This window comes from Mandrillus leucophaeus, unplaced genomic scaffold, assembly GCF_000951045.1.
Source record: "Mandrillus leucophaeus isolate KB7577 unplaced genomic scaffold, Mleu.le_1.0 Scaffold73, whole genome shotgun sequence".
Classification (NCBI taxonomy): domain Eukaryota; kingdom Metazoa; phylum Chordata; class Mammalia; order Primates; family Cercopithecidae; genus Mandrillus; species Mandrillus leucophaeus.
The window spans coordinates 2,941,771-2,962,044 of record NW_012107919.1 but is presented as its reverse complement, the minus strand read 5'-3'; the positions used below and the strand labels follow the sequence as shown (position 1 = coordinate 2,962,044).

At 39.4% G+C, this 20,274-nt stretch overlaps 1 protein-coding gene and 1 pseudogene across 4 annotated transcripts in view; one reads left to right on the top strand and one right to left on the bottom strand.

Moving 5' to 3' along the window:
• The window catches only part of HIPK3 (homeodomain interacting protein kinase 3), a 107,825-nt gene that overhangs the window by 27,352 nt on the left and 60,199 nt on the right, over window positions 1-20,274 (top strand). For all 3 annotated transcript variants that reach the window (XM_011965562.1, XM_011965561.1, XM_011965563.1), the window contains exon 2: window positions 3,288-4,386. In XM_011965562.1, the coding sequence (XP_011820952.1) occupies window positions 3,288-4,386 (1,099 nt within the window). The remainder of the gene's footprint in view (window positions 1-3,287; window positions 4,387-20,274) is intronic.
• On the bottom strand, window positions 7,067-7,589 carry LOC105528706 (annotated as a pseudogene). Its single transcript, XR_001004397.1, has one exon. The product of XR_001004397.1 is annotated as a 40S ribosomal protein S24 pseudogene (transcript).

The window sequence follows — 20,274 nt, the reverse complement described above, 5'->3', positions numbered from 1 at the left end:
CACATTGGCCAGGCTGGTCTCGAACTCCTGACCTCGTGATCCGCCCACCTTGGCCTCCCAAAGTGCTGGGATTACAGGCATGAGCCACTGTGCCTGGCCAACTTTAGTTTTCTTAAAAGCAAATTGGAAAGATATTGCTATGATTAGATAAAATATTGTAAATAAAGTGTTAAACCGTTGCCTAGTAAGTGCTCAGTAGGTAGTTGCTCTTATTTTTAATACAGATATTACAGATTGTGATGGTAATCTGTGGATTCTGAGTTAAAGAACTGATGTTTGTGATTTGTTACAAGAGTAGGAGACCACATAGTTAATATAATACAGATTTTTAAATTGTAGAAAATGAAGATATTTCAACCAACCAACGAACCAACATTTATTGAACACCAACTCTATATCCTTGGCACTTTGCTTTAGATCTAGTGTGAAAGACAGATATATACACTGACAATTACAGTATAATGAAATGTAATCGCAAAATGAGAAGAATTTAGGAACTACTGTGAGAGCACTGATTGCTCACCCCTGCCTGGAGGGTGAGTTTATATGTTTCAGGAAAGGCTTCAGCAAGGATATATCATTTTACTTTGATTGAAATCTAAAAGAGTTTTTAAAGTGTTCAATAGTAGATGTGAATCTGGGTGCAGTGGCTCATGCCTGTAATCCCAGCATTTTGGGAGCCTGAGATGAGAGGATCACTTGAGGCCAGGAGTTGGAGGCTGCAGTGAGCTATGATTGTGCCACTGCGCTGCAGCCTAGGTGAGACCTTGTTAAAAGAAGAAAGGGTAGATGTGCAGAAAAGCACTAAGAGAACATAATGCAAAGTTCCTGTATCTGGTTTCTCAGCTTATTTTTACACTTGATCATTTGTATTAGGATTTTACCATTAGGAAAATTACCAAGGTAATTTTGTACAAGTAGAAAACATGGAGTATTACTTAAAGTGATGATTCTATCAAATGGTGGTTTTGATGTACATATTTATTATATATTGTTGTGGCAGACCAGGTAGATGGAAGGCAGATCTAACACCTGTGTAATTATCAGTTTTTCTAGCTATGATACTGAGGATTCATTCTTATGTGTATATATGTTTTGAGTTCCTATAGATAGGTCAGCAGTTGCTAGGTGGATTTCATATTTTATAAATTCTAAGTTGGTAAAATAAGGTCATAGGGGAGAACATTAAGTATGCCAGAATAAAACTGAGTTCTCTTTCGTATCTATGTTATATCTGAATCAAATAATGTTTATGAAATCATTAAACACTTAATGGTTGTGTGGTAAGAATGTTGGCTATTTCACCCTCAATAAATCACATCCTTTTTGGATGCAGGCATAAAATAAATAGAATGTCATTTAGTCCTTGAGAACTTTAGAATGATTTTAAATCTGTTTTTCAAATATGATTTGAAATTTGATTTGAAAATATGCTTTGGGCCGGGCGCGGTGGCTCAAGCCTGTAATCCCAGCACTTTGGGAGGCCGAGACGGGCGGATCACGAGGTCAGGAGATCGAGACCATCCTGGCTAACACGGTGAAACCCCGTCTCTACTAAAAAATACAAAAAAACTAGCCGGGCGAGGTGGCGGGCGCCTGTAGTCCGGAGGCTGAGGCAGGAGAATGGCGTAAACCCGGGAGGCGGAGCTTGTAGTGAGCTGAGATCCGGCCACTGCACTCCAGCCTGGGCGACAGAGCGAGACTCCGTCTCAAAAAAAAAAAGAAAATATGCTTTGAAAATTTCAAATATTTTCCAGTATTATTTGGAGGAAGTTCAAAGGAATATCCATATAATAAAGTACAAATTTGAGAAGAATGGGAACATGAATATAACTGGGTAGAAAGTCATTAACTTGTCTTTGTAATCTAATGCTTTTTAAGATCAAAGGATAATATATTTAGTAAATAGAATGTAGGATCAGCTATTCATGAAATGGGGCACCCTAATTTTATTTAAAATCCCTGCCATAGGCGGGGCGTGGTGGCTCACGCCTATAATCCCAGCACTGTGGGAGGCCGACGCAGGTGGGTCACCTGAGATAAGGAGTTCAAGACCAGCCTGGCCAACATGGTGAAACTCCATCTCTACTAAAAATAAAAAAATTAGGCGTGGTGGCACATGCCTATAATCACATTTACTCAGGAGGCTAAGGCAGGAGAATCGCTTGAACCAGGAGGCCAAGGTTACAGTGAGCTGAGATTGTACCATTGCACTCTAGCCTGGGCGACAAGAGCGAAACTCTGTCTCAAAAAAAATATATTTTTTGAGACATATAATATATAATATATACATATGTTATAATATATACACATACATATGCACACATTTACATATATATCATAAACATATATATTGTATATACATATTTATACTATATGTATATATGATATATTTATGATATATCATATATACACATATACACATATATACATATATAATATATACACACGTATATAATATATATAATATATATGTAGTTAAAGCAGACATAGATTTTTTTTTTTCCTCCTGAGGCAATTCTTGGGCTTTAGGTTTAAGAAATATGGCTATAAACTATGTTTATGTAATGCATATTTTCTTTTCTTGTCATTGGTACATACATTTTAATTTGGTAATATAGTGTTTTACTTTTGTCAAATGTGTACAGTTAAAGGATCTGTACTTTTTTTTTGAGGCAGAGTTTTGCTCTGTTTCACAGGCTGAAGTGCAGTGGTGCAATCTTGGCTCACTGCAACCTCTGCCTCCCGGGTTCAAGCGATTCTCCTGCCTCAGCCTCCCAAGTAGCTGGGACCCCAGGCATGCACCACCACGCCCAGCTAATTTTTGTATTATTAGTAGAGTTGGGGTTTCTTCACTATGTTGGCCAGGCTGGTCTCGAACTTCTGACCTCAAGTGATCCAACTGCCTCAGCCTCTCAAAGTGCTGGGATTACAGGGATCTATACTTTTCTTTCTTTTGAGGGAAAATGTTGGCACCGTTTCTAGGCATATTGGCCATTTCAGCTTCTCAGTAAATATTTAAGTAATAAAATGCACTAGATTCTTTATTCTTAGACTTTTTATGCAATACTCAGAATATCTGAAGCACCAATTAACTGAAATGGAGATATTAAAAAGACAGTTATCTTCTCCAAGGGAAAAAAGCGTCTTAGTGGGAATTAATTACTGTTTTACAAATTGTGAATTTGACCCTTAAGAGTTTTCTTCCTGAGATTTAAAATTGAAAAAAAAATTGTTGACATTAATATTTCTTCTTTCCTTTTTTTTTCTTTTCTTTTTTTTTGCAGGTATGGCCTCACAAGTCTTGGTCTACCCACCATATGTTTATCAAACTCAGTCAAGTGCCTTTTGTAGTGTGAAGAAACTCAAAGTAGAGCCAAGCAGTTGTATATTCCAGGAAAGAAACTATCCACGGACCTATGTGAATGGTAGAAACTTTGGAAATTCTCATCCTCCCACTAAGGGTAGTGCTTTTCAGACAAAGATACCATTTAATAGACCTCGAGGACACAACTTTTCATTGCAGACAAGTGCTGTTGTTTTGAAAAACACTGCAGGTGCTACAAAGGTCATAGCAGCTCAGGCGCAGCAAGCTCAAGTGCAGGCACCTCAGATTGGGGCGTGGCGAAACAGATTGCATTTCCTAGAAGGCCCCCAGCGATGTGGATTGAAGCGCAAGAGTGAGGAGTTGGATAATCATAGCAGCGCAATGCAGATTGTCGATGAATTGTCCATACTTCCTGCAATGTTGCAAACCAACATGGGAAATCCAGTGACAGTTGTGACAACTACCACAGGATCAAAACAGAGTTGTACCACTGGAGAAGGTGACTATCAGTTAGTGCAGCATGAAGTCTTATGCTCCATGAAAAATACTTATGAAGTCCTTGATTTTCTTGGTCGAGGCACCTTTGGCCAGGTAGTTAAATGCTGGAAAAGAGGGACAAATGAGATTGTAGCAATCAAAATTTTGAAAAATCATCCTTCTTATGCTCGTCAAGGTCAAATAGAAGTGAGCATATTAGCAAGGCTCAGTACTGAAAATGCTGATGAATATAACTTTGTACGAGCTTATGAATGCTTTCAGCACCGTAACCATACTTGTTTAGTTTTTGAGATGCTGGAACAAAACTTGTATGACTTTCTGAAACAAAATAAATTTAGTCCCCTGCCACTAAAAGTGATTCGGCCCATTCTTCAGCAAGTGACCACTGCACTGAAAAAATTGAAAAGTCTTGGTTTAATTCATGCTGATCTCAAGCCAGAGAATATTATGTTGGTGGATCCTGTTCGGCAGCCTTACAGGGTTAAAGTAATAGACTTTGGGTCGGCCAGTCATGTATCAAAGACTGTTTGTTCAACGTATCTACAATCTCGGTACTACAGGTAGGTAACAACTCCATACTTTTTGGTTGTTTATTAATAAATGTTAAATTTCTGCCAAATGAAATAATTTTGTGTGTGTTTGTGGTAAAAGAGATTGCTTCAGTTTAAAAAGGAAATCAAGAGAAGATCAATTTAGGTTTGTTTTAAAGAGATTTAAAAAATCAAGACATAAAATCTACCCAAGCAGGATAGAAATCTCCACTGCAAAGTTCCATGCCAAAGACATCTGGTTATTTTTATTTTTAATGGAAGATTTGAAGGAATGATAGGTGATCAATAATGATCAAACAGAGGTCTTTAAATGTTGGAAAGTATTTACAGTAATTTTTGTGTATATCATGGGCATTTCAGTACTTGAGAGGAATAGTTTATTAAAGACATAATCGTATGTAACTGAATATTTAGAAAAGTTATATACAGGTTTGAGTAGCCCTTATCTGAAACTCTTGGGGCCAGAAGTGTTTTGGATTTCAGATTTTTCTGGATTTTGGAATATTTGCACTGTCAACTAGTTAAGCACCCGTAAATCTGAAAATTTGTTTCCTTTGAGTGTCATGTCAATACCCAAAAAGTTTCAGATTTTTGGATTTGGGATGCTCAACCTGTATAAGAATTCAGAAAGTTATTCTGATTAATGATTTTAAGATTCAGATATAAAGCCAGGTGCGTTGGCTCATGCCTGTAATCCCAGCACTTGGGGAGGCTGAGGCAGGTGGATCACCTGAGGTCAGGAGTTCAAGACCAGCCTGGCCAACATGGTGAAACCCCCATCTCTACTAAAAATAACACAAATTAGGTGGGCGTGGTGGCGGGCATCTGTAATCCCAGCAACTTGGGAGGCTGAGGCAGGAGAATCGCGGGAACCCAGGAGGTGGAGGTTGCAGTGAGCTGAGATAGCGCCATTGCACTCCAGCTTGGGCCACAAGAGTGAAACTCCATCTCAAAAAACAAAACAAAACACAAATATATTTCTTTTCCTTCCCGTGACTTTTTAGGTCACCTGATCATAACCAGTTTTATTATGTTCTATCCACATATATGCTATGGATAATGCTATTTTAGTCTTGGTTCTGGGGGAAGTGAAAGAAGAAAATAATGCCCATGTAAAGTATTGATAACGTGCTACAATGTAACACTAGCCTGACGTACAATAGATAGTATGAGGGGCTAACTAGTGATTACCAAGATTCAGAATACTGAAAACTCATTCTGGAGTGTAAAATGGCTTTGAATTCATAGTTTGATAACTTTGAGCATAAATTATTTTCATATAAGCCTGAATGAATTTGTTATTGGTATATGCTACAGCCCTATGAGCTCCAACATGATGGACCTGCCATAAAATATAGACAAATACAGTATCTGCCAGTATTGGTCATTCATGCAATTTATTGTTAGAAATGCTTAGAACATGGGGGATATAAATTTAGACCCAACAAGGGGTATTTTCTGATACTGCATTTACCTTTGCGCTGTACCTGATTACCCTTCTTGCAAGTATATGCTATAGTGCCCAGTACAAAATAAAGGAGAAATTAATTAGCTCCTACACAAATCAACTCTAAATATATGCCCTACTAGTAGGTTATCAGAAGGAATTGCCCATTTATGTCACTTAGTGTTAGTAAAGCTTATTAAAACATGTATTAGAGCTGGGTTTAGTGGCTCACACCTGTAGTCCTAGCACTTTGGGAAGTGGGAGGATCACTTTAGGTCAAGAGATGAAGATCAGCCTGGGCAACAGAGCAAAACCCTGCCTCTCCAAAAAAAGAAAAAAATAATGAGCCAGGAATGGTGGGAAATACCTGTAGTCTTAGCTATTCAAGAGGCTGACGTAGGAGGATCCCTTGAACCCAGGTGTTAGAGGCTGCAGTGAGCTATGATAATGCCACTGCACTCCAGCCTGAGTGACAGAGTGAGACCCTCTTAAAAAAAATAAAGTATGTATTAGGAATTAGAAATAATAGCCTGATATACCTTTAGTATATTCTTTTTTAAAACATTATTTTTATTTTTATGGGTCCATAGTAGATATATATATATATTTATGGGGTATATGAGATATTTTGATATAGGCATGCAGTGCATAATAATCACATCAGGGTAAATGGACTATCCATTCCTTCAAGCATTTGTCATTTCTTTGTGTTACAAACATTCCAATTAGACTCCTTTACTTATTTTTAAATGTACAATAAATTATTGTTGACTGTGGTCACTCTGGTGTGCTATCAAATACTACATAGTGTTCATTCTAACTATATATTTGTACCTGTTAACCATCCCTACTCCCGGCCCCCATCTACTACCCTTCCTAGACTCTGGTAACCGTCGTTCTACTCTCTATCTCCATGAGTTCAATTGTTTTAATTTTTAGCTCCCACATATGAGCGAGAACATTGTCAAGTTTTGTCTTTCTGTACCTGGCTTATTTCAGGTAACATAATGCCCTTTAGTTCCATCCAAGTTGTTGCAATTGACAGGATCTCATTCTTTGTGTCCATTGTGTATATATGTACCACATTTTCTTCATCCATTCATTTGTTGATGGACACTTAGGTTCATTCCACATCTTGCCTATTGTGAATAGTGCTGCACTAAACACTGGATTGTAGATATCTCTTTGATAGACTTTCATTCTTTTGGCTGTATATCTTAGTATATTCTTTTTTTTTTTTGAAAGTTTTTAGTTTATTAATCTGCTTGTGAAAAATCCAAAATGGACACAGGTAGCCTTTACTGCAGCACCTTTACTCTTTCGGCTGTGATCCAATCTCCAGCTCACTTTTTGCCAGCACCAACATTGGCCTTTGCAGTCCCCCTGACTTTCTTCATTCTGTTCTTGCGTTCCTTTCGTTGCTTTCTTGAGGTCTTTTTCTTCTCATACAGGCCATGTCTTGCAAGTCTATGTTTGGGTTCATTTTTCTTTGCATAATCCAGGGAGTCATAAATCATGCCAAAGCCAGTTGTCTTGCCACCACCAAAATGAGTTCTGAATCCAAATACAAAGATGACATCCGGTGTGGTCTTGTACATTTTGGCTAGTTTTTCCCGAATTTCTGTCTTAGGCACTGTTGCCTTCCCAGGGTGAAGGACATCAATGACCATTTGTTTCCTCTGAAGTAGTCGGTTGGTCATGAACTTTCTAGTGCGGATAGTTACGGTGTCATTCATGATGGCTGCCTATCTTCGGACAGTCAGGGAGGACAGTATATTCTTGATTGTATGGTTTTGGTAGTAGAGTGCTAGATACCATTAAAACTTCTTAGATCATTTAAAATTTTAAATTTGCTGTAGTTGCAGGTAGTAGCTCTTGCTACATAATTAGATTTACTAGATATCTCTGCTCCCCAAAAGATTTTTTTTCAATATACGAGATTAGCTTTTTTCTGGAAAAAAACTGTAAAATCTTATTTAACAGTATTAGAAGAATAGTAGTTTTGTTTTTTTCTTTCCCTTGGTACTCTATGGATTCTGTCTTGAGAGCTTTTAGTAGTGAGCTAGCATATTATATAAACTCCCAGGCTTCAGCTGCTTGGGCTCTATATTTAGTTCACTTGCTAGTAAATGACTTCACTTCATTTGGGTCCTGCATTATTCTGCATATCAGAATTACCTCATTTTCTTTATTTGAAATCTTTTCCACTAGAGTAAAAAAAAGTCTTTTTTTTTTTTTTTTTTTAAATACTTGAGAATGTCTATTGGTTTACCAAATCTTTCAAGGGAATAAGGGAAATCCCTTAAAAGGCAATCTAAAATGCTAAATATTTTATGATACTGGTTTCTAGCATTAGGCCTTTGCACAAATACTAGCCTTTGTATTAGGAATGAAGAAAATCTATGAGTAATTACTAAATAGTTTAGTAGTTTCTAATTTGTGTTTATATATAAATTTCAGGTAAATAATTTACCCGATGTTCTGAAGCTATACAGTTGCGATGCTAAATTACAGGCTCTGGGTTTAGAGTGAAAAACAAGAGGCTCTTATTTGTAAACAAAGACTAGTGCAGGCATTTTGGTTGATGTTGCCTGGATAAAAAACTAAAAATAGATTTTATGTCATTTAGATCCAAGCGTTAGAAGAGTTAGTAAATATTAAGGTATATTGGTGAAAATATATTGTAGTCCTTAATGACATACTGTTTTAATATCTAGTGTAATTTTGCAAGAAAATGGCAGATACCATTACTCTCTTTAAGTATTTGTTTGTACTTTATTTGGGACCCTGACAATTCTGGCCTAGTTTATGACTAGGTTACTTATAAATCTGATTAGGCAGTAAGCTAAAGTGTCTTATACTTGATTTTTCAATTTTTGTTAAAATATTTTTTATTTCATAAATGAAAGCAGGAAGTGGAAACTAACCAAATTAAATATTTTTGAGCAAAGCATAGTAGGAATGCACATATCCTGATTTCTGAGGTAAACTATTTGTATTTAAACACAGGTTTATGTGTTATTCTATTTCTTTGTACAACACAGAAGTGTAGTAGGGATATCTTAAAATAGACAGGGGACAGTGGCCAGAAATTGTTGACTACTATAGATGGTGAGGCTGTCTAACTCTTGCAGTGATACAAGCCAGAAGTACATGCTAAGGGCATTGATTTGCTTAAGGTCAGCACGTTCTAAATTCAGCTGCTTGAGTATGGTTTCTGTCAAGAACACGTAGGGCTCTTAAATGCATAAAAGGCTTTAGCCGCAGAAGGTGCTGTATTTATGAGGTGTGGTGGCAACATTCGGGTCATGAATTTGTTTTTCTTTTTTTTTTTTTAATATAGAATTTTAGCCTGTGATTCTGAGTCATTTCAGAACACAGAGACAGGAAAGTGGGCTGTAAAAATAACCTCTGTAGCAGTTATATTCTTTGCTACTCTACTGAGTAATTTACCTTTAATTGCTATTGAGTTTTAAAAAATGCTGTTTTGCATGTAATAGTTAACAAAAAGGTATGTAATGATAAACAGTTAATTTAGACATATTTATTCTTTCGTGGCATCCTTACCTCTCATGCCTTCTTAGATCCAGAAGTATCAAAGTTTCTGTAACAAAATTAAGCTACATAGGAAGACCCATAAAATAATAACTAATATTTTACATAGGGTTCTTTATAATGAAACACTGTGTATGTATAATGCATCATTTTTTCAAAGTGCCTTTCGTTATATTTTCTAGTTTGTTTCTCATTTCTCTATGAGTTAGTTACTGGGTGGCATTACTCTTTGATAAGGAGAAAACTGGGACTTACATAAGTCAGACAGGTTCAAATTCACACTGTAAGTTTAACTTTACAACTTTTGTTAGGCCTTTTTGGGTGCTGGTACTGTGCTAGGTGCTAAGAATACAAAGGTGATTTATATATGTTCATTAATTTATTTGATTAATGATTTCATCATTTAATGGAGGGGAAAAATAGTTTGCTTCGAGAAATGCCAGGGTGGAGAGATGTGTGCAGGGTGATACATGAACCCAAAGGAGCGCACTTAGCCTGATCTGAGGAGCAGGGAAGACTTCTAGGGGAGAGATGACCCCAGAATGACCCTTGAGAGCAGAGCAGAGAAGGAGCCAGGGTTGACTGTTCTTGAGCATTTTCTCTCACTAAGCCACTCTTAACCTAAAAAAAGCTCAGCATTGGGATGAAATTGTTGGTAATTTCTTTTGTATATCATAAAGTAGTTGTTTGGGAATCTTTATTAGACAAATACAAAGTTGTCAGTTGAGTTTAGTTTTAATAGAAGATTAGGAAATTCTAAAATGAAATGGTTTTCTTTTTTTCGAGACGGAGTCTCGCTCTGTTACCCAGGCTGGAGTGCAGGTGGCACAATCTCGGCTCACTGCAAGCTCCGCCTCCCGGGTTCACACCATTCTCTTGCCTCAGCCTCCCGAGTAGCTGGGACTACAGGTGCCTGCCACCACGCCCAGCTAATTTTTTTGTATTTTTAGTAGAGACGGGGTTTCACCGTGTTAACCAGGATAGTCTCTATCTCCTGACCTCATGATCCATCCAGCTCGGCTTCCCAAAGTGCTGGGATTACAGGCATGAGCCACCACGCCCAGCCAAATGAAGTGGTTTTCAATGTCATACCTGTGGCTGCAAATGTATAGTACTTTACTACATAAAAGACTACATAGACACAGATGACTACATATATCAGGCCTACTATTAAAAATTCTAGCAGAGCTCTTAAGTTTTTTTGTTTTGTTTTTGTTTTTAAAAACAGCTTTATTGAGATGTAATTTACATACATTGAAATTCATTTAAAGTGTATAATTTAATGGCTTTTAGTATATTTATAGTTGTGCCATCAGCACAATTAAAATTTTAAGTTAAAAATTCTTTTGGCCAAATTATTTCTCACCTCACACAATTTTAGAATATTTACATTACCCTCAAAAAAAGCCCCTGTGCCTCTTAGCCATTGTTCCCCACTCTGCCCGTCACCCCCAGCCCTAAGCAAACACTAATCTACTTGCTGCCTGTGTAGATCATCTATTCTGGACGTGTCATATACCTGTAACCATACAATAGATGGTCCTTTTTGACTGGCTTCTTTTTTTCACTTAACATAATGTTTTCAAGGTTCATCCATGTTGTAGGATGTATCAATACTTCTTTTTATTGTCAACAATAAACCATTGTATAGATATATATCACATTTTATGTATACATTCATCAGTAGAATGTATTAAAATTGTGTCAGTGAAAAGATACATGAATAGAAACTGTAATATGGTCCAAGGTTAAATATCAAAATATTTAGTGCCTCTAAAATGTAAAGTGTGGTGCTTGGTGCTGCTTGTACAGGAGGAGAACAAAATTGAGTCTCTGCTTTTATGGTATTTGCAATCTAATGGGTAGACAAAGAACAAAAAAAGTAGTTGGAGAGGCTGAGTGCCATGGCTCACACCTGTAATCTCAGCACTTTGGGAGGCCGAGGCGGGCGGATCACCTGAGATTGGGAGTTTGAGTCCAGTCTGGCCAGCATGGTAAAACCCCATCTCTACTAAAAATGCAAAAATTGGCCGGGCGTGGTGGTGAGGGAAGCTGAGGCAGGAGAATCGCTTGAACCTGGGAGGCGGAGGTTGCAGTGAGCCAAGATTGCACCATTGCACTCCAGCCTGGGCAACAGAGCAAGATTCCCTCTCAAAAAAAAAAAAAAAAAAAAGTAGTTAGAGCAAGGAGAGAGGACAAGAGGAGCTTAAACTTTTTTGGTTCCTTTTTTCTTTAATTTTTATGTTGAAATTACCTACAACATACACAATAAGTAAATTTAGGCGTACAAAAAAGTTGTAAAAATAGTACGAAGGATTCCTGTTTTGCTTCATCCAGATTCCCCAGTGTTTCAAATGTTAGTATTTGACCACCCTAGTTTTATCAATCATTCTCTCTTTACACACCCACACACCCACACTCACCTACCCACCCACCTACCTTTTCCTACAGAGTTTGATATGAAGCTGCTTTACCTCTAAATGCTTCAGTGTACATTTCCTAAACATAAGGACATTCTCTTGCATAACTTCAGTACAGTTATCAAAATCTCATCCGTTAACATTAGTTCAGTATTATTGATTTGATGAACTGTTTAAACTATTTTTTTTTTTTTTTTTTAAAGACAGGGTCTTGCTTTGTGGCCCAGGCTGGAGCGTTGTGGTGCGGTCACAGCTCACTGCAGTGTCAAACTCCTGGGCGCAAGCAATCCTTCTGCCTCATACTCCTGAGTAGCTGAGACTGCAGTCATGAGCCACTGTGCTGGGCCTATATTTAAACTATTCAATAGCAATTTGGTTTTAACGAAATTAAAAGCAATTCAATACTGTTAGGTAATTTACTGACTTTATTTAGATTTTGCCAACTGTCCCACTAATGGACCTTTTTTTCTTGCTCAGAATTCTGTCCTTCATCACATGTTACATTATTTGTCCTGTCTCATTAGTGTCCTCTAATCTGGTGATACATCATAATGATGTGATTCTGATGTCTCAAAATGGGGTCACTCATGTCAAGTAGCATTGAGCTCACAGCAAAGTCACCCCTACTCCCCCTAGCGATAAACATATATAATGGACTGCTGCGACAACACCTGCCCTGACTGAGTGGCACCTGAGACCTGACACGAACCCATAGAAAGCGAAAGGTGGCTGAGACAATGAGAATAGACCCATTTGGGAGAATGGACTGCTGTGACAACACTTGCCCTCACTGGGTACCACCTGAGACCTGAAACGAACACATAGAAAGTGAAAGGTGGCTGAGATAATGAGAATAGACCCATTTGGGAGGATCATAAAATGTGCCAGGACCAGGCCTTGCTCGAGACGCTTTTAGAGGCTGTGCCCAGGAGAGCTCTGAAGCTTTCTCCTGATTTTGGCATCTGCTGCCACCCGGAGAGAAGCAACCACCACCCCCACAACTCCACCCCATCCCCACCCAGGGTGTCCGAAGGACTTCGGGACTGTTCGGCTCATCTGTTTGCATGTTGGTCTCCCTAGCCAAGGGTTGTGCTTGGTTCCTCACAGCCCCCTTTTCTTCTGCCTCTGTGTTGAATATTGTTTGCATGATTGGTTGGCTGTGAAAGCCTCTCAATGAAACGTGAATTCGAGCTTATGCTGCATCGTTATGAAACCTTAGGGCATAGGCTTCTCCTTTGGTCGGAGTCAGCACACCTGTGCAGAACCTTGTTCACATAGCACTCTGCTTAAGGCCGGACAGCTGCAGCAGCTCCTTATGTCTTTCTTTGCCTTCATGCCTCTGATGCTTTTGAAGCGTACTGGCCAGTTATTTTGTAGACTGTTCCTCAGTTTGCTTATGGCTGATGTTTTCTCATGATTAGATTCAGGTTTTGCGCTTTTGGCAGGAACTTCACAGAACTGCTGTTGTGTCCACACATATTGAGAGGCGCATGATGTCAATTTGTCCCATTATTGGTAAGGCAAACTTTGATCACTTGGTTGAGGTGGTGTAACTGCCAGGTTTTTCTCACTATAAAGTTACCATTTTTTTCTTTGTAACTAACAAGTACAATATCTTGTGGAGAGATACTTTGAGACTATTCATGTATACTATTTCTCATCTTATATTCACTGACCAAGTTGAGCATTCTTGATGAGTTCGGCCTTAAACAACTGAGGTTTGCCAAATGGTTTTCTAATTCTGTAGTTCCTCTATTAGGGATTCTTCCACAAGTAAGAGCTTTTTTCCCCTCCCTTCCTTTCTTTAAGTGTGGACTCATAGATTTTTGTTTAATTCAATGGGTTGTAAATATCACTCGTCATTCTTTGTTTTGTTCAGCAAATTATCCCAGATGTTTCAGAGAGAGCATCTTTCTTTAGGCTTACTCCAGTGTCCCTGTGGTATGTCCCTATCCTTCCTTCAGGGTTTACTTTCTGGCACCACAGATATTCTGACTTACCTTGTGCTTTTTCTGTCCAGCCCTTGGATTGGAGCTCTAAGGAGCGCTTGTTCCTTTTACTGGAGAATGGCTTTTGGAAAACTGGACCTGGACACAGGCCAGGTATGCTCATTGGTACTAGGATATTACTTCCTTTAGACCTTTTGAGTGGCAAAGTTAGAAAATATAGAGGCATACCTTGCTTTCGTGTTTTGCTTTATTGCATTTCACATATACATGCTTTTTACAAATTGAAGGTTTGTGGCAACCTTGTGTCAGGTCTGTTGGTGCCATTTTCTCAACAGCATGCGCTCGTTTTATATCACTTTTTGGTAATTAATGATATTTCAAACTTTATTATTATATTTGTTACAATGATCTTTGATCAGTGGTCTTTGATGTTACTATTATAATTGTTTTGGGACACCACAAACTGCACCCGTATGAAATGGTGAATGTAATAAATGTGTGAGCTCCGACTGCTCTAACAACCAGCTGATCCTTGGTCTCTCTTCCTCTGTCCTCCCTATTACCTGAGACACAACAATATTGAAGTGGCCTCTCAGTGTTCGTAGAGAAAGGAAGATCTCATGTCTTTCGCTTTAAATCAAAAGCTAGAAATAATTAAGCTTAGTGAGGAAGGCATGTGGAAAGCCAAGGCAGGCTGAAAGCTAGGTCTATTGTGCCAAACAGTCAAGTGGTGAATACAAAGGAAAAGTTCCTGAAGGAAAATAAGTGTTACTCCAGTAAGTAGTAAATGGTGAAAAAGCAAAACAGTGTTATTGCTGATATGGAAGATAATTTTTTTTTTTTTTTTTGGGATGGAGTCTCTCACTCTGTCGCCCAGGCTGGAGTGCAGTGGCCCAATCTTGGCTCACTGCAACTTCCGCCTCCTGGGTTGGAGCAATTCTCCTGCCTCAGCCTCCTGAGTGTCTGGGATTACAGGTACGCACCACTATGTCTGGCTAATTTTTGTATTTTTAGTAGAGACGGGACTTCGCCATGTTGGCCAGGCTCGTCTTGAACTCCTTACCTCAGGTAATCTGCCTGCCTTGGCTTCCCAGAGTGCTGGGATTACAGATGTGAGCCACCGCGCCGGCTGGAAGAGATTTTTGTGGTCTGGATAAGTGATCAAATTAGTCACAACATTCCCTTAAGCCAAACTCTAAGCCAGAGCCATGCCCTCTCTTCAATTCTGTGGAAGTGGAGAAAGGTGAGGAAAAGATGGAAAGTAGCAGAGGTTGATTCATGAGGTTTAAGGAAAGAAGCCACTCCATAACATAGAAGTACAAGTGCCGACGCAGAAGATGTAGCTGAGATCATTGATGAAGGTGGCTACACTACACAACAGATTTTTAAAGTGGATGAAACAGCTTTGTATTGTAAGAATATACCATCTAGGACTTTCATAGCTAGAGAGAAGTCAATGCCTGGCTTCAGAACTTCAAAGAACAGGCTACCTTTTTTTTTTTTTTTTTTAATCTTGAAATGGAGTCTTGCTCTGTCGCCCAGGCTGGAGTGCAGTGGTGTGATCTTGGCTCATTGCAACCTCTACCTGCCAGGTTCAAGCGATTCTCCTGCCTCAGCCTCCCACGTAGCTGGGATTACAGGGGCGCACCACTATGCCCAGCTAATTTTTATATTTTAGTAGAGACAGGGTTTCACCATGTTGGCTGGGCTGGTCTTGAACTCCTGACCTCAAGTGATCCTCCCTCCTTGGCCTCCCAAAGTGCTGGTATTACAGGTGTGAGCCACCACACCCAGCCAGAACAGGCTAACTTTTTTTTGGGATAATGCAGCTGGTGACTTTACGGCCAATGCTCATTTACCATTCTGAAAATGCCAGAGCCCTTTAGAATTATGCTAAATTGACTCTGCCTTGACTCTGCCTGTGTTCTAGAAATGGAATACTAAAGCCTGGATTAGAGCATATCTGTTTACAGCACGGTTTACTGAATATTTTAAGCTTACTATTGAGACCTACTGCTCAGACAGACAGATTTCAAAATATTTTTTACTGCTTATTAACAAGGCACCTGGTCACCCAAGAGCTCTGATGGAGATATATAGGGAGAATAATGTTTTCATGCTTGCTAACACAGCATCCATTCTGCAGCCCATGCATGCATCAGGGAGTCATTTTGACTTTCAAGTCTCATTCTTTAAGAAATATATTTGATAAGGCCATAGCTGTTATAGATAGTAATTCCTCCGATGCATCTGGGCAAAGTAAGTTGAAAACCTTCTGGAAAGGATTTATTATTGTAGATGCCATTAAGAGCATTCATGATTCATGGCAGCATTAACAGGAATTTGGAAGAAGTTGATTCCAACCCTCATGGATGACTTTGAGGGGTTCAAGACTTCAGTGGAGGAAGTAACCGCAGATGTGGTGGAAACAGCAAGAGAACTATTAGTGGAATTAGAAGTGGAGCCTGAAGATGGAACTGACTTGCTGCAATCTCACGATTAAACTTGAAAAATTGACGAGTTACTTCTTTTTTGTTTGTTTGTTTGTTTTGAGATGGAGGCTGTATTCCCCAGGCTGGAGTGCAATGCTGCGATCTTGGCTCACTTCAACCTCTGCCTCCTGGGTTCAAGCAGTTCTGCTGCCTCAGTCTCCCAAGTAGCTGGAATTACAGGCACCCGCCACCATGCCTGGCTAATTTTTGTGTTTTTAGTAGAGACTGGATTTCACCATGTTGGCCAGGCTGGTCTTGAACTCCTGACCTCAAGTGATCCACCTGCCTCGGCCTCCCAAAGTGCTAGGATTACAGGTGTGAGCCAGTGTGCCTGGCCTAGATGAGTTGCTTCTTTTGGATGAGCAAAGAACGTGGTTTCTTGAGATGGAATCTAATCCTGGTGAAGATGCTGTGAACATTATTGAAATAATAGCAAATGATTTAGACTATTATATCAACTTAGTTGATAAAGCCAGCAGCGAGGTTTGAGAGATTTGGCTCCAATTTTGAAAGAAGTTCTCTTGTGGGTAAAACATCATTAAATAGCATCGCATGCTATAGAGAAGTCTTTCGTGAAAGAGCAAATCAATGTGGCAAACTTTACTGTAGTCTTTAAGACATCGTTGGCTGGGTACAGTGGCTCACACCTGTAATCCTAGCACTTTGGGAGGCTGAGGCGGGAGGATCACTTGAGCCCAGAAGTTCGACACCAGCCTGGGCAACGTGTGGCGAGACCTCATCTCTACAAAAACACAAAAATTAGTTGAGCTTGGTGTGTGTCTGTAGTCCTAGCTTTTTGGAGGCTGAGGTGGGAGGATTGCTTGTGCCTGGGAGGCAGAGGTTGCAGTGAGCAGAGATTGTGCCACTGCACTCAGCCAAATCTGGGTGACAGAGTGAGACCCTGTCTCAAAAAAAAAAAAAAAAAGAAAGAAAGCAAAGAGGCCAGTCGAGGCGGCTCATGCCTATAATCCCAGCACTTTGGGAGGCCGAGGTGGGCAGATCACAAGGTAAGGAGTTCAAGACCAGCCTGGCCAACGTGGCAAAACCCCATCTCTACTAAAAATACAAAAATTAGCTGGACGTGGTGGTGGGTTCCTGTAATCCCAGCTACTCGTAAGGCTGAGGCAGGAGAATCGCTTGAACCCGGGAGGCGGAGTTTGCAGTGAGCTGAGAGATCTTGCCAATGCACTCCAGCCTGGGCGACAAGAGCAAGACTCTGTCTCAAAAAAAAAGTAGTTCTTGCAGCTACTTTAACCTTCAGCAGCCACCATCCTGATTAGTCAGCAGCCATCAACATGAAGATGAGACCCTCCACCAGCAAAAGCATTACAACTTGCTGAAGGTTCAGATACCTATTAGCATTTTTTAGCTATCAAGTATTTTTAAATTAAGGTCTGTACATTTTTTTAGACATAATGCTGTTGTACACTTAATAGACTACAGTATAATGTAAACATAACTTTTATATGTACTGGGAAACCAAAAAATTTGTGTGACTCACCTAATTGGGGTATTTGCTTTATTGTGGTGGTCTGGAACAAAACCTGCAATATTTCTGAGGTATGCCTGTATGTTGATGTATTTGTGGGTGTGTATGTGTGTAGTATTTTTTTGTTTTGTGTTTTTGAGAGTCTCAGTCACCCAGACTGGAGTACAGTAACATGATCTTGGCTCACTGCTGCCTCCATCCCCCGGGCTTATATGATCCTCTCACCTGAAGTAGCTGGGACTTCAGGTGCGTGCTACCATGACTGTCTAATTTTTGTATTGTTTTGTAGAGACAGGGTTTTGCCATGTTGTCAAGGGTGAGCTGAAATGATCTGCCAGTGTTGGTTTCCCAAAGTGCTACAATTACCACACCTGGTTTTATGTGTATATTTCTATGTCTGTCTGTGTATTAAAATCATAAATTCATGCTGATATGTTAAATTTTGATACCTGATAGTTTGTTTGTTCTTATGTGTAATCCCTCATTTGACACCAAGAAATAGACTCTCATTAGGCACAATATGTTACTTTGCTCAATTTTAGAATATATTTAAAGTAGTTTTAGAATTGTTCACCCCTGCCACTCCTAATTTAGTAACCAGAGTACAACATTTATTTGCAGCTCTTTTATTCTTTAGCCTGAGACTTGGAGTATGTAGTCAAAATACTGTGTTCCAAAGTTACCTAGGTTAGTTTCTCCCCAAACTCTTTCTCTCCCACCTTCAGTGTGATTATGTTATTATTTTTGAAATATAGTTAAGTTCATTTGTTTCTGTTTGTATTCCATTTTGGGTCTCCCATGTCCTTGTTGATTGATTGATTCCACCAAGTGCAAAATTAACATGTTTCTAAAAATCAGAACTAAGGGCGAGGTATAGTGTCTCATGCCTGTAATCTCAGCACTTTGGTAGGCCAAAGAGGGAGGATTGCCTGAGCCCAGGAGTTCAAGAGCAGCCTGGGCAACATATTGGGACCCCATCTCTATAAAAAAAAATAAATAAATAAGCTGGGCATGGTGGAGCGCACCTGTAATCTCAGGTACTTGGGAGGCTGAGGTGTGAGGATCCACCTATCAGCTACCTGGTATGCTGAGGTGGGAAGATCGCTTGAGCCCAGGAAATCAAGGTTGCAGTGAATTGTGATTGTGTCACTGTACTTCAGCCTGGGCAACATAGTGAGACCCTGTCTCTCTCTCTCTCTCACACACGCACGCACACACACACACACACACACACAGAGTACAGTACAGTACAGTACCTTGCTTAGAACATTGCCCTTGGGCTCTGTGCCATGGGAATATATTTTAGATAGGTCTCTTAAGTATTTTTATATGTACTGGGAAACCAAAAATTTATGTGACTCAGGAGACCTGTACAGTACCTAAGGAATTAAACTCTTTAGAAAGAGGGAGAGGGAGAAGCAATACTACTACTTTACCATGTACTAAATTCTATTCATTTGGAAACAGCATTGTAATCAATCTAGGTATCTAAAGTGTTAGATCCTGTGAAGGTTATCTAGAATCCCTTTCAGTTCCAGAATTCCATGATTCCTGTGTGCCTGGACACTAGTAACTTCTAGGTTCCTTCCTTCCCATTTTTTCCCTAACTGCCCTCCCTTCCTGAAGTGAAAAATGGTATCATGTTTCACATCTAATCATTTTCTACATTTTAATGAATCCATACTTGATTCTGTCCAGTGAACTTCTCTATGATATTTCCTTACTTTTTTTTTTTTTTTTGAGGGGGAGTCTCACTGTTTCCCAGGCTGGGGTGCAGTAGCACAATCCCTACTCACTGCAACCTTCGCCTCCCTGGTTCAAATGATTCTCCTGCCTCAGCCTCCCAAATAGCTGGGATTAGAGGCGCCTGCCATCACACCTGGCTAATTTTTGTATTTTTAGTACAGAAGAGGTTTCACCATGTGGCCAGGGTGATCTCGAACTCCTGACCTCAAGTGGTCCACCCACCTCGGCCTCCCAAGTCCTGGGATTACAGGCATGAGTCACTGCGCCCGGCCACTTCTTTCTTTCTTTCTTTCTTTTTTTTCTTTGAGACGGAGTCTTACTCTGTCAGCCAGACTGGAATGCAGTGAGTGGCACGATCTTGGCTCACTGCAAGCTCCGCTTCCTGGCCACTTACTTCTTTTTATATAATGGTAAACTAGTGCATTTGATTCAGTAAGTGATTTCAGTAATATGAAGAAGATAAGAATAATAATATAATCAAATCTGCATAGAATGAGTAGACTAGGAGCTCTGAATTTTAATCTTAATGTTATTACTGATTTTTATATGTGACTTTTGAGGAGGCTACTTAATTTTATATGTTTGTACATTAATGAGTTAAAGTATGTATTTCTATCCTCTTTCCTTATGTGTGACATTAGATTGTAAGGCAGTAATACATAGATGTTAAAGAATACTGGTCAGGCATAGGGCAAAAACATTTTTTAAGGCTTGGTCACAAAGTGAGTTTAATTCTGTACACTGTAACTGTAAAATATGTGGTAGATGTAATACCATGCAAACCAGGCTGATCTGTCAT